The 17,037-nt window shown below is 37.0% G+C and overlaps 1 protein-coding gene across 1 annotated transcript in view; it reads left to right on the plus strand.

Moving 5' to 3' along the window:
• The window catches only part of C4H8orf34 (chromosome 4 C8orf34 homolog), a 154,252-nt gene that overhangs the window by 82,246 nt on the left and 54,969 nt on the right, over positions 1-17,037 (plus strand). The window contains 3 exon segments of the mRNA XM_021688352.1: positions 4,384-4,531; positions 11,275-11,406; positions 14,109-14,237. Coding sequence (XP_021544027.1) covers positions 4,384-4,531; positions 11,275-11,406; positions 14,109-14,237 — 409 coding nt within the window.

The following is a 17,037-nucleotide window of genomic DNA, read 5'->3' on the forward strand; positions in this document are numbered from 1 at the left end:
GGCCACTCTATGATGTAAGTAGTATCATTCACATTTAGTAGATGGTCCTTTTGAATGTTAAAGTGATTGTCTTGCCCAAAGTCTTACAGCTAGTAAGTAGAAGATGATTTTTAAAAAGTGTCTCTCTGGGGCGCCTGGGTGGCTGAGTTGGTTAGGCGACTGCCTTCAGCTCAGGTCATGATCCTGGGGTCCCGGGATCGAGTTCCGCATCGGGCTCCCTGTTCAGCAGGGAGTCTGCTTCTCCCTCTGACCCTCCCCCCTCTCATGCTCTATCTCATTCTCTCTCTCAAATAAATAAATAAAATAAAAAAAAAAAAGTGTCTCTCTGATTTCAAAGCTTTGGTGTTAATCACTACCTTATCCTGTCTTCTATTGCATTTCATTTACATTAGTAATGTTATTAATATTAGTTAAGTATGAATTAAATCCTCCATTGGTGACAGTTGTTAATATATTTTGTTTGCAACTTTAATGCCCCAAATTTAAGCTTGTAAGTGCAAATTGATCACATTAAAATTAATACCTACATTTTATCAATCCCCAAGTCCTTAGCCTAAAATTTCCGCAAATGTTTTTGTTCCAAGGCAGGGGTTCTATGACTTCCATTGTTGTTTCAATTTTTATGTTCCCACGGCCAACATCTCCCAGGGATCCTTGGCTGAAGGAAGACTTGAATGTCACTAAAGCAGCAGATGAGGAGGGCGCCCCACACTATAGGCCTGATTCCCGGCTGAAAAGCGGGCAGGCAAGGCCATTAGTAGAAGAGGCCCAGGCGGGTCCTCTCCAAATCTTGCCTAAGTTCAGGGCAGCCACTGAGCTGTTGGCCTGAGCTCTGGGAGGGCTTTCGTCATTGAGCTGGAAGGCAGGGTCCGGTGCCTGGTCCTCAGAGCTGGGGAGCAACTCCACACGGTGGTTCCAGCATCCCCTTTGGGTCTGAGGCAGGAGTCTCGCGCAAGTTAGGCGGGGCAGGAGGAGTGGGTTTACGGCAAGGGGCAGGACTCGGGAGACACAGGGATCCCCTGATCCACTGCAGCCAGCCTCGAGGCCACAGGGTTAGGGGGCGTCTTCAGGGCGTGTCCTGGTTCCCGGACTCCGGGGAGGTCTACATCCCGGGACAGGCTTGGGGCGGAGTCCAACGAGCGGCGTCGGTGTTTCTCCTTTGGGGAAGTTGCGGAGGTGACTGCATCTCGGGGCAGTAAAGGCGTTGTTACCTAAGGACTCTGCTCTCTAGGCGCTCGGGCGCTGTTACGGCTCCGGGACAGGCGGGCGGGTACTTCCACGACGTCGGTCGGTCGGGGATCGCGCGCTGGCGCGTGTGTCTGCGCCTGCGCAGAGCCGCCGTCGCAGCAGAGCGGGAAGTCTCGAGCTTGGCCCGGGTGCCAGCGCTGTCGGCGCTCGTCAGCGGGCTCTGCTAGCTGACACCCAGCACGGTCCACATGTGGCCCATGTCGTGTGGACGGCCAGGCGCATTGTCTCCATCTTGGTTAGGTTCTAGCACCCAGGGAATTTCATGTCACAGCTGTTGCGCTGATGGTAAGAATTGTAGATAAGCCTCCTCTCCCTCCCCGGAAGTTCGGCCTCCTTACCTGACACCCGTTGCTGTTCTGGAGTACTTTTTGCCCTATGTGAATGATCCCTGTGAAAACTTTTCAGCAGTGGGGTTTCTGTTGCCAACCGACATTCTAGCTGCACGACTCCCCTCTCATTTCCCCAGTCTATCTGCCCTGAAGTTGTGTCTGTGTGTATATAAATCTTTGGGGGGGGGGGGCCGTGGTGGTGGAAATCAACCTTTTTATTACCAAGAGCATCTTTGCAAATCTGAGGATTTAAATTTTCACGTCTGGAAAAGAGGTTTCTGTCCAGTTCAAGTCCTCAAAATTATTCACGTCCAAATGCTGGTGGATACATGGATTGAGTGAGAGTCAGGATAATTCCTCTTATAAACACAATAATCTAAAGCTATACTGTTGTACAGTCAAGGTACCCAACATACCCTATTACAAACTATTTTCATTTTATTTATGACTGAATTTGTCCTGTGTCGTTAATATATATTTATTAATGGAATATAAGGATATCCAAAATTAGTTACTAGACTAATGATATTTTTAAAATTTAAAAAGTGATTACTTGGTTTATTATGACTATAGACATTGTCTAAAGACAATACAGGAACACTTCAGTTTATTTTAAAAGAAAGAAAATACCCACAGAAACTTTCCATCTAATTTGAAAGGTAAAAAGAAGTGCATGAGATCTTCAGAGGTTTCAGAATAGAAATTGCTGTGGCTTTAAAGCCTTATTATCTGACCTGATTTTGCTTTATCTGAGTGCCCAGGCCTTCTGTGACAAGAGTAATCTAGTTGGTTCTTCTATTTATTTTTCTATCCTTTTTTTTGGTAACATACAATGAATTTAAATAGAATAAAATACATCTTTTCTACAGAAGCAAAGTCCAAAATGTTTTAAATTGCATTTCACTGATGTATGATTGGGGTTTAATTGAACCCTGCATTGTTTTAACCACAGTATAGAAATGATTTCTTTACTTATAACTAATAGTTGAGATCTTAAAAAACAGAAATAAAGAAGACCTGTGCCAACTGGTTGTTTGCTTACTTCTTTTTCAGAATATATATATAAAAAAAATCACATTTGTCCAATAAATATTTTGCCACACAGTGTTTTTGTGTTAGAAATCCTTTGCTCTTTTTAGTTCCAACTCTGTGTTCAATCTGCACATTTGAGATACCTTGAATTATTTTATCCATGTCTTTGAGATCACCTTGGAATCTTGTCATCTACAAATTCCATTTAACCTCTACTCAGATAAATCTGTGTATTTCTAGACTGTTAGAAATGTCAGCAAATATACCTGAGATATCATGGCAGCAGTTTCTTGTATAGGAATTTTGAAGAGTGTATTTTGCTGGGCCAAGAAATCTATGAATGCTTTAATTGTTGTTTATTAGGACATTAAGGGACTTTAATTACTAATATTTACCTGGGATCAGTAAACCAAGAATTAATTAATTAATCCATTCATTCATTCAGTACCATCTATGAGCTATGAAGAGTTCCAGGCCCTAGGGAGAGAGTAGAGATCAAACCAGGCCAGCCCATGTTCTTAGTGCTGTAGTAGAGGATGAGCAGGGGCAGGGACAAAAAGATGAGCAAGTATTTAATGAGATGATTCTGGAGAGTACTAAATGCTATGAAGAAAATAAGATAATGAAGTGATAAAAACTTACAAAGATTCATTAGGGTAAGCCTCTCTTAAGATATCATTAGAGACAAATGATGACAAGCCAGCCATCTGAACATCTGAGAGAAGAGCATTCAAGGCAAAGGAAATAGGCCACCAACAAAAGAAGACAATGGAATGGGGGAATTTCCAGTGTTCCTTCTGTTAGCATTCCTAATACCTGGTTTTCTGGCCCATCATAAGACCATTGCCTCTCACAGAATCTAAACTTAAAATGATAATTGACAGACTAGAATTCTCAGCTAAAACTAGCAAAGTGAAACGTGATTGATATGAACGTACAATGGTGCTTACAAGTTCACAAACTTAGTTACACAGCACAAAATGATATCCATGTGGCTTGGCAGCTGTTCATCTGGGAACAATCTGGGGATTCTAACTGACCACAAATTGGAGCTTGCTCTTTGCTGTTCCTGACTGGAAAAGAACAATGTATAGATATTACCCTCAGGCAGCTTTCCACCCAATTTAAGGCTTCATTATAGTTGTCCAAAAATAGAACAGGCTGCTTCAGCAGGTGGAGAAATCTTCATTGCTTAACTCATTAAAAAAAAAAAAAAAGAATGAATACCCATTAGGGCTTTTGGAAAAAGTAAATTCTGTATTGTTTGGAGACTAGTTTAAGACACTTTTTGGTTTCTGTGAGTCTGTGGCTTGTTACTTGTTTCTTTTATTCCAACAAAATTTCCTTCATTTTGGGATATATATAAATGGTTAAGAAGGAAAATAACATTGGTAAACCAAGGTTTACCAAAAGTTTAGTTTGTAATGGCATTTCTCAAAATAGTAATCTGAAGTTTAAAATTCTTGGGGTATAGTTTTTAAAAGAATTTAGATCAAAGTTCTAGTATTTCTTTGGCCAAGTAGAATAATAAAAATAAATATAAGTAAATATATTTTGGCTTTGCATGTGTTAGCTGTATAACATAGTTTACATTTCTGCACCTTACTTTCCTCACAAGGAGGACAATAACTTGTACCTGCCTTAAAAGATTATTATTAGGATTAAATCATTTGCTGTATGTAAAGCAGTTAGAGCCGTGCCTGGCATTAGTAAGTGCTATGTAAGTGTTCACTATTATTATTAGATATAAATGTTTGCTCTATTCTGCCTTCAGGAATTAATGACCAAATTAATAACTGAAACACCTGACCAGCCAATCCCATTTCTCATTGACCATCTTCAGTCTAAACAAGGAAACCGCGGACAACTTCAAAGAACTTTATCTGGATCTGCAGCTCTCTGGGCAGAAAGTGAAACATCAGGTAAGTGAAAAAGTGTATTTTACAGTTGATTTTTATATATTTAATGTAAAAATGTACAAAAGTCTTTTTGATTATAGTAAGATAAATGTAGGTGGTTACCAAGGGTTTCATGTATTCATTTGCAGCTTCACTCATATGCTAAAATTTCACTCATGTGTGGAATTTAAGAGAAAAAACTAATGAACAAATAAAGAAAAGAGGAGACAAACAAAAAAGACTCTTAAATACAGAGAACACACTGTTGGTTGCCAGAAGGGAGGTGGGGGGGTGGGGGAATAGGAGTGATATAGATAAAAGGGATCAAGAGTATACTTAGCTTGATGACCACTAGTAATGTATAGAATTGTTGAATCATTATATTGTACACCTGAAATTAATATAACACTATGTGAATTATATTCCAAAAAAGAAAAAAAATTTAATTTGTCATAAAATATTCTTGAATTTGAATATATTGTTATATATTATGCTATGTATTATGAGAATCTGTGTGTGTTCAATTTTAATAGAAGATTCAGATTTGCAAAAAAAGATTTCATTCTGTGTGAATTCAAACTAATTATTCTAAACTTATTTCTTTTCATGAAGACTTTGAATTAAATGATTATAGCTTACCTATAGAGAGGTAAAAAAAGATTTTTAAAAAGTTACCTTTCACTTTGCCCAAACTGATGATTATTCTCTATTTCCTGTGGTGCCTATTTTTATCTTATGTAGTAAGTTTAACTTTAGGAAGATTCATTTACTCTGGACATTGGGGAACCAACCTTACCAAGTCTGCAATAACCTCATCTCCCCAATAAGCACTGGTTAAGATAATTGGGTAGAACCCGACTTTGATCTTTGCTTATGGATTGTGTGTCTGACAGCTTTTTTATTCTACATACTGTTTTGTTGGTTTGACATTTACTTCTAAAACCAAATCTCCTATGCCTGTTATGTCAATAGCCAACTCCTTGTCTAATTCCCATGGGAATCTGACTGACAGGACTCCACATGCATTCCTGACATCTTCACTTTTCTTATCCTCTTCATGCTTTATGAGATCCCCCGAAAGGATTTTGGTCTTCTTTGGCTGTATTCTCATATCGGTACCTTCTTGAGACCATGTCTCAAAGCCACACTAAAATGGGTAGGGAATAGGGTATCCTCTGAAAGAATGTAGAGCTCTCTGCTGGCAGTTATCCATATAGAAGATATCTGCATTATACAGGAAACTAGGATACAAACTTTTGGCATATAAAAGAGAACTCTTGCATTTTCCTGGCCTCACTTTCTTGGGTTTAGATTCTAAGTAGCATGGGTATATAGGCATGAACTCTGGTTTGTAGGTACAAAGATGGCACCCATCATGTAAAGGCAGACCATATGAAATCTGTGAGCCCAGTGAAGCTCATATGAGCCCATGTTTATAAATTATATTATCTGGAGAGATAGTAGTATGTTAAACTCTGCACTTTTAATCATCACATATTTAGTATCTCATACTTTCCATGGGTCAGAAGTCTGTACCTACCACAACTAGATCCCCTGTCTAATCTCATAAGGGTGAAAATCAAGGTATCAGCTGGGTTGCATTCTCATCTGGAGGCTGGAATAAGAAAGAACCTGCTTCCAAACTCATTCAGGTTGTTAGCAGCATTAATTTCCTTGCAGCTGTATGACTGAGGTTCCTGTTTTCATGCTGGATTTTAGCCCGGGGTTGCTGTCAACTCCTAGATGCAATCCACAGTTCCTCGCCACATGGCTCTTTCACATCATGACAGCTTACTTCTTTAAAATCAGCAAGGGAATTTCTGTCATTCAAGTCTACTTAGCATATATAAAATAACATAATCATAACATTGACATCCCATCACCTTTACCATATTCTGTTAGTTTGAAGCAAGTCAAAGGTCCTATCTACTACACTTAAGGGGAGGGGAATTATATAAGACATAATGTCAGGGGCAGAGATCATGGGGATCATCTTAGAATTCTGAGTAGCACAAGTACTGATGACTGGGGCGCCTGGGTGGCTCAGTTGGTTAAGCGACTGCCTTCGGCTCAGGTCATGATCCTGGAGTCCCAGGATCGAGTCCCGCATCGGGCTCCCTGCTCAGCAGGGAGTCTGCTTCTCCCTCTGACCCTCCCCCGTCTCATGCTCTCTCTCTCTATCTCATTCTCTCTCTCAAATAAATTAATAAAATCTTTAAAAAAAACAAATACTGATGACTTACTGCTTGGAGAGGGTGAAGGAGGGGAGGAGATTATTATCACTTCCAATTTACTGACTTGGGTAATGGCATAAATGCTTATTTAACAAAGCAAGATGGGAACAGAGGACAATGATAAGTCCACTTCTATTGATGACTGAGTTTTTGTGAGGCATCATAGTAAATAATTCCAGCAGGCAGTTAGATGTGAGTCTAAAACTCTGGGGATGGGTCAAGGCAGGAGTCACAGAGTAGCACTTAGGATCATATATAATCGTTAAAGTTATGAGAGTGAAAGAATGGAAGAAGTTGTCAAATTTGCCAGTAGAGTGGGAGATGGACTGGGGCAAAGCAAGTGTGAGATTATATCTGATGCCTGAAATTTTGTCTTTTTATTAAGAAGTGAGGTTGTTTGCTGAGAACAAGAGGATTGGGAATTGAAGAGGGGAGATTGTAGTGATGCCAATTGTGAAAAGTCACCAAGGAAAAGGAGAAAATAGTTGGCAAAAGGAAAAAAAAAAAGACTGTGAGGCAATTCTGGGTCCTCTCTGAAGTTGAAGATATGAATGACTCCTAGAAACCATCAGACAGTTGTGATTTTCTCCAACAGTGCCCAGAAGCAGTGGGAAGGGAGCAGAGCCAACTGTTTGAGGGAATGAGTGAGAATTGTGGTTGTGGCATGGCAAGGGTAGAGGGCCGAAGAACAGTTTTGCAAAACAGTCGAGGACATTTGTGAGGAATTTATTCAAGTGATCAAAGCACATGGTCTGGTATGAGAGGGTAGTGAGCAAGGATAGGAAAATAATTAGACAAAAAAGCAAATCAGAGAGCTGAAGATAAAGACTTTTAGAAGGCTGGTGCAGGGGTAGGTGCAGTGAAAATATGAGAGAGATTAGAAGGAAGGAAATTGTGATATTTGAGATCAAGACTTTGGAGGTGGAGTGAGTCCAGATGATGAGAAGGTCCTGTTGGTAGCCTTAGTTGTGGGGTGATCTTAATTATAAGGGAAGTGAAGCTTTTCAGAGTTAGGGAGGACAAGGAAGAATGAGACTTAATGCATGATTAGTCTGACCATTAAGAAGATGAAACCAGAGTTGCATTCAAGTTGTTGAAAAGTCAAGGGAGACTGTGCCAGTGTCTTGAGTTGGGCTGTGGAGTAATAAGGAGGAGTGATGGCAACAGTGAGGAGCAGTGAATAGTGTAGACAGGCAGCATTTATCACCAGAGAGGAGGGACTTCCAGCTTAACAGTGTTGGGCCTGGAAAACCCAGCCTGTGGCCGGTACCATGTAGGGGAATGAACCCTTTGTCCCAGGAAGCTGCAGAGGAGGGAGCACTCTTGTGGAAAGAGTGAGGTTTCTTAAAATATGAAAGAGGGGTCTTGAGGATAGAAGAGTGTTTGTTTACCGTGGAATGTATGTCCCAGAAGGTGAAGGGGCAAAATTTTAGAAAGAGTATGACAGGAAGGAGAAGGAAAAGCATAGGATAATTCCTGGATATGAATATAAGTGATGAAGTTATAATTTGGGTGATAGTAAATAATGCCAGTTTACACCTTGACTGCAATTTTGAATTGTTTCTTCTGGTGCATGTTCTAATTAGCTAGAAATTATCTCAGTATTCAAAGTGTTTTGGTATAATATCTTTTGAAAATATCTTAAGTTGTCCTCTTATTGGTATCTAGCAACTCAGGACACAACATCATCTAAAAGTCTGTCATTTAATATTACTGTGCAGAAACCTGAAGCCTTCCTTATTTTTATGTCTTTTTAGATATTTAATTATTTTTCTTAAATACTTAACAGGATTTTTTTTTTCTTTCTGATATTGATGAGTTTTACTGGGACTATATCTCGATGATTATCTTTTTTCTTTAAATTTTTTTTCTTATATTCAGTGAATCTTTTCAATCAGCAAATCCAGGTCTTCAGCCTAAAACTGTTTTCCTCTTGTATACTTAGTTATTGCTTCTATTATATTTGTTTTCAATTTCTTCTTTGGGAAAATCAACTATGTGTAAATTGACTTTGCCTTGCTGTTCTTCATTCCTCTCATTTCATTTCACATTATATTTGCCTTTCTTTATTGACTAACTTCTGGGGAGATTTGTCAAGTGTGCTCTCTGTGTCACTGATTCAATTTTCTGCAGTATCAGTTTTCTCTCTCTGGCTTTGAAAACAAATTTAAATGTTGGTATTGCATTTTGGTTTATTGTCAATATTTCCTTATCTTCTTTATTCATTTCTGTCTGCAGTTATATTTTATTGTAGGTTAGTTGGTTAACTTATCTCCTCTCACCTTTCTGTTTGTTTCATAGAATCCATTTTCTTTATTTTTATTAAGAAGGCAATTAGCCGCATTCTAAAATTTAAAGGTTTTTCAGAGTAAATCATCTCTAAAACTATGAATTTTCTTTGTACCTTGAATGCTGTGTTGCTTTTCATATTGAAATTTTTTTAGAACGATATTTTTTCCATTTATTCAAATTTAAACGAGGCGTATTCTATCTAGTTTTACGTTTGTCAGTTAATATTATAGGTGGACTCTTTGTCCCCTCAACATATAGCTCAGGACAATTTGGATCCCTTTCAAAAATTTTAGAGAGACAGAAGAAATCATGACTGCTACTAAAATTCCATTATCAGTTGAATCCTATGGGTCTCTCCTATGTTCATGAGTAATTTTGTCTCATCTTGTTTTCAACCAACTAAATAAGAACAGTATCATTGCTAGATTATTTAAATTAATGTGGATTTTTCTCTTTAACTATAGTGGAAAAGTTAAAAAGCCACAAAATCCAGTATGCTATTCCTCCCTTGTTCTTTTTAGTCTTTTTCTTTGCATCATGAAATGCTCTGTTTTATGATCAGGATTCTTTGTTCCTTTAGCCATGTTGCATTAGAAGATATTATGGTCCTAGGATGGATGTGGAAAGACAGATTCTCATAGAAGAACAGAAACTGAATGACTTTGATATAGGGGCAAATATCATGGATGCCTAGAAATCTTCCAATCCTTTTCTGATTTGCCTATCTTTTGTCTTATTCCTATGTGTGGAAATATGTCCTGCATTCTGGCAGACCACAGACCGATATTTCTATTCCTAGAGTTTTAGAATATTTATGCCTCTTTTGGTATTGAATGGCATGTTGGAGGTAGTAAAATTAGGTAACAGCTAGTTTTGCACAACCTTCAAATAGAAATTTGAGGAATCCATATAATGTTTCATGATGTCTATTTGGTATTTACAAGTGGGTGGCTAGAGAAAGATTGATGAGTCATTCATAAAGGTAGAATGATTCAACAACTTATAAATTTAAACAGGAAGGCAGAAGGAAACTCTAAACTCTAAGGAATGTCACATAGATGAAGGGGGAAGATGAGGAAGCAGTGAATGAGACAGAGAAGGAAGAGTCAAATAGGTGATATGGAGATGAGGAGAATGTAGGGCCCTGAGGATAAGAGAAGAAAATATTCCACAAAGTTAGGCCTGTCTAAAAATATGAAATGCTTGGCAAAGATGCTGAGAGGGGTGAACTCTTGGAAAGATCATTTAATTTGGGAATTAGTATGACTTTGACCACATTTGAAGGGGAGCTATAATTTTCAACAAAGTTGGTTGAATTACCCTTTTTTTTTTTAAAGATTTTATTTATTTATTTGAGACAGAGAGAATGAGAGACAGAGAGCATGAGAGGGAGGAGGGTCAGAGGGAGAAGCAGACTCCCTGCCGAGCAGGGAGCCCGATGCGGGACTCAATCCCGGGACTCCAGGATCATGACCTGAGCCGAAGGCAGTCGCTTAACCAACTGAGCCACCCAGGTGTCCTGAATTACCCTTTCTTGAATAGAGAAGTGGAAAAAATGAATGATGCTAGGGAAAGAATGTAGATGACTGTCAATGGTTTAATGTGTCCTAGTGAATAATGGATAAGGTAAAATCAGATGAGTAAAATTTACGTAAGCCTTTAGTTGTTTTTATTTATTTTTATTTTTATTTTAAAGATTTATCTATTTACCTTAGAGAAATTGAGAGAGAGAGAGTGGGGGAAGGGACAGAGGCAGAGAATCTTCAAGCAGACTCCCCACTGAGCGCAGAGCCCAGCACTGGCCCAGTCCCACCACCCATGAGATCATGACCTGAGCTGAAATCAAGAGTCGGTTCCCTGATGGACTGAGCCACCCAGGAGCCCCAGTTGTTTTCGTTTACATTAGAATACAGTGCTTTATTCCATAGTACCCATTTAAAGAATGTTATTTTAAGTAATGGTTAAGCCATGCCTTAAAGAGTCTTTCCAGAAGCCTTTCACAGTTTAAAATGATCTTAATCATATTAATATACAAACTGAATCATATCAAATCCAAAACTAAAATTTACATGGGAAATTAAGCAAGAAATACTTTTGAATATTTGCATTATTTTTGATGTGAGGTGACCTATAGCTTTTGCCAGGCATATCTAATGACTTCATGGATTTAGTTTTTGGTCAATCTTGAAATCACTTATTGTTGAGTTTATATATATATTGTTTGTTTGTTTGTCTTAACAGAACATAAAGGAACAAGAAGGGATTTCAGAAGTTATGATAAGCCTTGGCAATTAAATGCAAAGAAGCCTAAAAAGTCAAAAAGTGACCTTGCTGTGTCTAACATTTCTCCACCATCACCAGAATCCAAATCATGTAAGGAATTTTGTCATTCAAATGTTACTTAATGTATGTAAGTATGTGTTACTAACAAAATGAAGAAAAGGTAAGAATTGGAGTCAAACTTTTTATCTGATATTTCTGGCTATTAATCCTAATGAATGTTGTGTTCATTTCAGCAGTAACATTGAGCTTTATTTATAAATATCTACTCACTCATATTCTCAAGCATGTGTAATTGATTTAGACCTTCTGGAGTATATTCTTTTAAGAACATAAGCTGACTGGAGCAGGTTCCTTGCCTGTCACGTTCAGTTGCAGCCTTGTATCACATTCAAAGCAAAACTAGCCCTACATTTAATAAAGTACATAAAAGCAAATTAAATCTTTTAGAGGGGAAGCAAAGGAGATTTATATTAAAAAAATTTAACAAAATTTAAATTCTTAATCCTTCTCTCTTCTTTTAGCCCCCTCAAATTCTACTTCCTCAGAAATAGTTTATAATTTTCACATCCTTTGAAATAGTTTGCATCTTTTTACATCCTTTTCTTTGTACAAACTAACATATAAAATATGTGTGAGTTGATTTGCTTTATAAAATGGCTTTAGACTATACACATTCTTGAGCAATTTGTTTTTATTATTTTAGAATGTGCTGTGGATATATCTCCATGCTAAACTTAGATCTAAGTTACACTACTTTATAAATACATACTGTAGCATGCTGTGAATATGCCATAATTTATTTATTCCCCTGTGGAAGAACAGTTGGATTGATTACAGAGTTTTGCCTCCATAAACTATTAACTGAAATAAATGAATGTGTTCTCATTTCTTTATCATAATTTACCAGACATAAGATTGTGGGGTCAGAGAATCAGCATATTTTTATTATAGTAAATATTTCCAATTACTTTTTTAAAAGGTGACAGAAAAAAATATTTCAGTAGTCGGAGCTCGCCTTTGCTATAGCATTACCATATAAATATTTAAAAATTATTTTATTTTAATCAAAACAAAAAAATATGGTTTGAAAACTAAAGTAGTATTATAGGCTTCTAATGTGGAGCCACTTTTAACTCTTTTAGATGTTCCTTTTGGTACACAAGTTTACATATCCAAACATACAAGTTATTTACATAGTTCCCTTTTACTTTTTAAATTTGAGGCATCATCTTTTGACCTCCTTCTAAGACATTGTGGTTTCATACCTCAGGCCCATTTCGTCCTCACAGTACATTCATGCAAGTATTTCAAATGTTGAATATATATCCCACAATATTGTTATGACTGCATTAATTAGCCATAATTTCAGTAGAGCCATAGATGTCCAACTATTAATTTGTTTCTAGAACTAATAATTGTCTTGTTTTTCTATTTGCTTTGTTTTCTGTGTACCCCTCACTGTTTCACTAAACCTTGCCTTAAAGTATTCAACACTCAATATGATCAAATACATCAAGTAATTCTAACTTTGATCTTATTTTATTTTATATTTTATTTCATTAAAAAAAAATTAGAGACCTCTCTTCTGTAGTCCTCTGTCTTCTTACTCTAATCTTGGCTTCTTGGTTTCTAGCCTTTTCTCAACTGTCTTCTGAGACCATCCTTCACTGCGATCCTGAGGATTTTTTTTCCTCCTTCTTGTGGAGGACCATCTGTCTCCTGAATCCCAAGTCTTTCCGCTTTTAGGTTTATTTATTCATTTTGGTGGAGTATCTCCACTACAAGCTTTCTGAACAAGAATGATTGCAAGATAAATATTTGAATCCTTATAAGTAACTTGATTGGTTCCTTAGTTGGGTATAAAATTCTAAGTTAAAACTAATTTTCAGTTGGAATTTTGAAGGAATTTCTCCTGTGTCTTCTGGGGCAAGTATGGCTATTAAAAAGTCTGACAAGAACTTGATTGCTGTTTCTGTCCCTGAAAGCTTTTAGGATCTTTTCTTTTTTACCACTGTTGTAAAATTTTGTGATAATATGGTTTGCATTGTTCTGGACATTTAATGGACCCTTCCAATCTGAGAAATGGGTTTTTTATATCTTTATTACTTTGACATTTGTCCTCCTTGATTGATTGGTGCTTGAGTGTTGAAATGTTATGAAATATCCACCTTTTGGGGCATCTGTCTTTCCTCAGTGACTAGATTTCAGTATTCTCTACTTTGCTAGATGCAGTTACCACTCCTCAATTTATACTGCATCTTAAAAAAAAAAAAAAAAAGATTTGCTATTTCTTGCCTAATAATGTCTTCTCTTCTTGTTCTACTAATTATTTGACCCCAAAAATATTTAATATAATTTTAGAAGGAATTTGGGGGAAGTGAAGGTAGATGTTTCTTCTGTCTTCTGTTTTATCAGAAGATATCAAAATGTCTTAAAAATATATACTAATTGCTGATGAAGAAATTAGTAATTTTTAAGCTGCTAGAAGATGATATAAAATATAATTTGCTTGTATGTTTTCCCCTAAGTTATAGAAATCATTAATTGTAAATCAGTGCCTGAATTTTCTTTTTTCTATAAACAGTCACACTTCCCTTTACTAGTTCAGTTAAAACATTTCTTAAAGCCCAGCTTCATAACTTCCCTCTGTTTGCTCATAAGAAAACTATTTCCAAAACAAACATTTTTATTCTGTACATTGATCTTGATACAATCTTTCACATAATGATGAATAGTAAATTTTTATCATTATGTAGCATGCTTATGAAGTAATCATTTTTTTTAAAACATAGTGCCAAGGTCAGTAGATCATCCTAAGTGGAACTGGCGAATTAAACCAGAAAGCTGTGATTTTGATGAATTGAACCACATCCTTCAAGAGAGCAAGAAGCTGGGAAAAGCCCTTGAGAATCTCTCTCGAAGTAAGTTCATTTACTTGATTATAATTGAAATTCCTAACCAATATTAAAGTACAAACATTTATTACTATTGCCAGTAACCCATTTCCAACATCCTCATTATAATTACGTGAGAGGTTGTAAGAGTGTGTATGAGATTGGAAATGAGGATTGATCTTGCCTTTTCCACACGTTCCTGGGAAGACAGGTATAGAGAGTAGGAGGAACTGTAGACACTACCCCTGCCCCACCCTGTCCCTTGCCCTTGCTATTTGACTCCAGTCTCTCTACAAGGTCTCTGTCACCCCAGTCAGCTGCACACATATAATGGTATCTTACTCATTCTTCTCTTTTGAACCTGATTGTTTTGTGTCATCCTAAATAGTAAACACACCTATTGCCTCCATGAGTTTTTGATGTCTCTAAACTTTTTTAAAAAATTCTTTATTTAAATTCAATTTAGTTATATTTCGTGTATTATTATTAGTTTCAGTGGTAGAGTTCAGTGATTCATCAGTTGCATTTAACACCCAGTGCTCATTACATCAAGCGCCCTCCTTAATGCCCATCTCCCAGTTACCCCATCCCCCCACCCACCTCCCCTCCAACAAACCTGTTTGTTTCTTTTTTTAAAAAAAGATTTATTTATTTATTTATTTGACAGAAAGAGAGAGAGCATGAGCAGAGGGGAGGAGCAGAGGCAGAGGGAGAAGCAGACTCCCTATTGATCAGGGAGCCCGATGTGGGACTCCATCCCAGGACCCTGGGATCATGACCTGAGCCAAAGGCAGACACTTAACTGACTGAGCCACCCAGGCGCCCCTCAGTTTGTTTCTTACAGTTAAGAGTCTCTTGTGGTTTTCCCCCCTCTCTGTTTTTATCTTATTTTATTTTTCTTTCCCTTCCCCATGTTCATCTGTTTTGTTTCTTAAATTCCACATATGAGTGAAGTCATATGGTATTTTTCTTTCTCTGACTGACTTATTTCACTTAGCATAATACCCTCTAGTTCCATCTGTGTCGTTACAAATGGCAAGATTTCATTCTTTTTTATGGCTGAGTAATATTCCAGTGTGTGTGTGTGTGTGTGTGTGTACACCACACCTCATTTATCCATTCATCTGTCAGTGGACATCTGGGCTCTTTCCATACTTTGGCTGTTGTGGACATTGCTGCTATAAACATCGGGGTGCATGTGCCCCTTGGGATCACCATTTTTGTATCCTTTGGATAAATATCTAGTAGTACAATTGCTGGGTCATAGAGTAGTTCTATTTTCAACTTTTTAAGAAACCTCCATACTGTTTTCCAGAGCGGCTGCCCCAGTTTGCATTCCCACCAACAGTGTAGGAGGGTTCCCCTTTCTCTGCATCCTCGCCAACATCTATCATTTCCTGACTTGTTAATTTTAGCCATTCTGACTGCTGTGAGGTGGTATCTCATTGTGGTTTTGATTTGTATTTCCCTAATGCCATTGACGTCTCTAAACTTCTAAGGGTAGCAACTGGGGCAGAATTCTTCTTAAAATCCTTTCAGAACCTAGCAACATACTTTTTTGTAAAAACAATGATTCTGTAATCCAAAGCCAAGGTTATAGGTTTTGCTCTGCCACTTATTAATAACCTCAAGTAAATCATTAAACTTCCAATGAACCTTGGTCCTCTCATCTCCAGAGAATGAAGACGTGATTCTGTCCCCTTTTTCTGGTAGGTGTGAAAGTTGAAAATGATATATTTCACGTAAAAACTTTTAAATATTACTGTCATGAGAGTAGACAATCAAATATTTGATAAATGCATTCTATATATGTAGATATATATATATACCTTGTGGTTTTAGTAGTGAGTTCAGAGTATTCTTATCTTTCTCTGCTTCTGAAATAACTCTCAATTTTAAAATTAGATACCTTTAGGAGCACATTAATGCCATGACCTCACTAAAATTTTCTTTTGCTGTCATGAAATATTAAAAATTCTTAAATAGAAAATAGGATACTAGCACGTTCTAGTGGATTATATTTTAGGATATATATGTTTCTTTAGATAGCACAGTTTTACTAGTTTCGTGATGTATCAAAGTTAAAATTGCCTGGGGGGGATGAACAAATTGGGTGAAGGGAAGTGGAAAATATAGGCTTCCAGTTATGGAATGAATAAGTCATAGGACTAAAAGGCACAGCATAGGGAGCTGGAAAAAAAAATAAAATTGCCCCTTTGTATATTTTGGGAGAAATAATGTAGATATCATATGTATATATAATATATGTGTATTTGCATATTGTATTATACTGTAATTATATATATTTATACTTACATTTTATTATATTATAATTTTATATATAGAAAGAGATTGAGTCTTTTCATACCTCTCAATGCATAACTCACTAGAACTTTTGTGTGGTGAACCTATGTCACAAGTTAATTTGCCTTATGATAAGATCATATAATTTTTCAATTAAGTTTTTAATTTTAATTCCAGTATAGTTAACATATAGTATTATATTAGTTTCAGGTGTACAATATAGTGATTCAGCAGTTTTATACATTACTCAGTGCTCGTCATGATACATGTACTTTTTAATCCCCATCACCTATTTTACCCATCTCCCTTCCCACCTCCCTTGTGGTAACCATAGCTTGTTCTCTATAATAGTCTGTTTCTTGGTTTGCCTCTCTCTTTTTTCCCTTTGTTCATTTGTTTCTTAAATTCTACATATGAATTAAATCATTTGGTATTTGTCTTTGTCTGACTCACTCATTTCACTTAGCCTTATACTCTTTAATTCCATCCATGTTGTTGCAAATGGCAAGATTTCGTTCTTTTT

This window comes from Neomonachus schauinslandi, chromosome 4 (genome assembly GCF_002201575.2).
Source record: "Neomonachus schauinslandi chromosome 4, ASM220157v2, whole genome shotgun sequence".
NCBI lineage: Eukaryota > Metazoa > Chordata > Mammalia > Carnivora > Phocidae > Neomonachus > Neomonachus schauinslandi.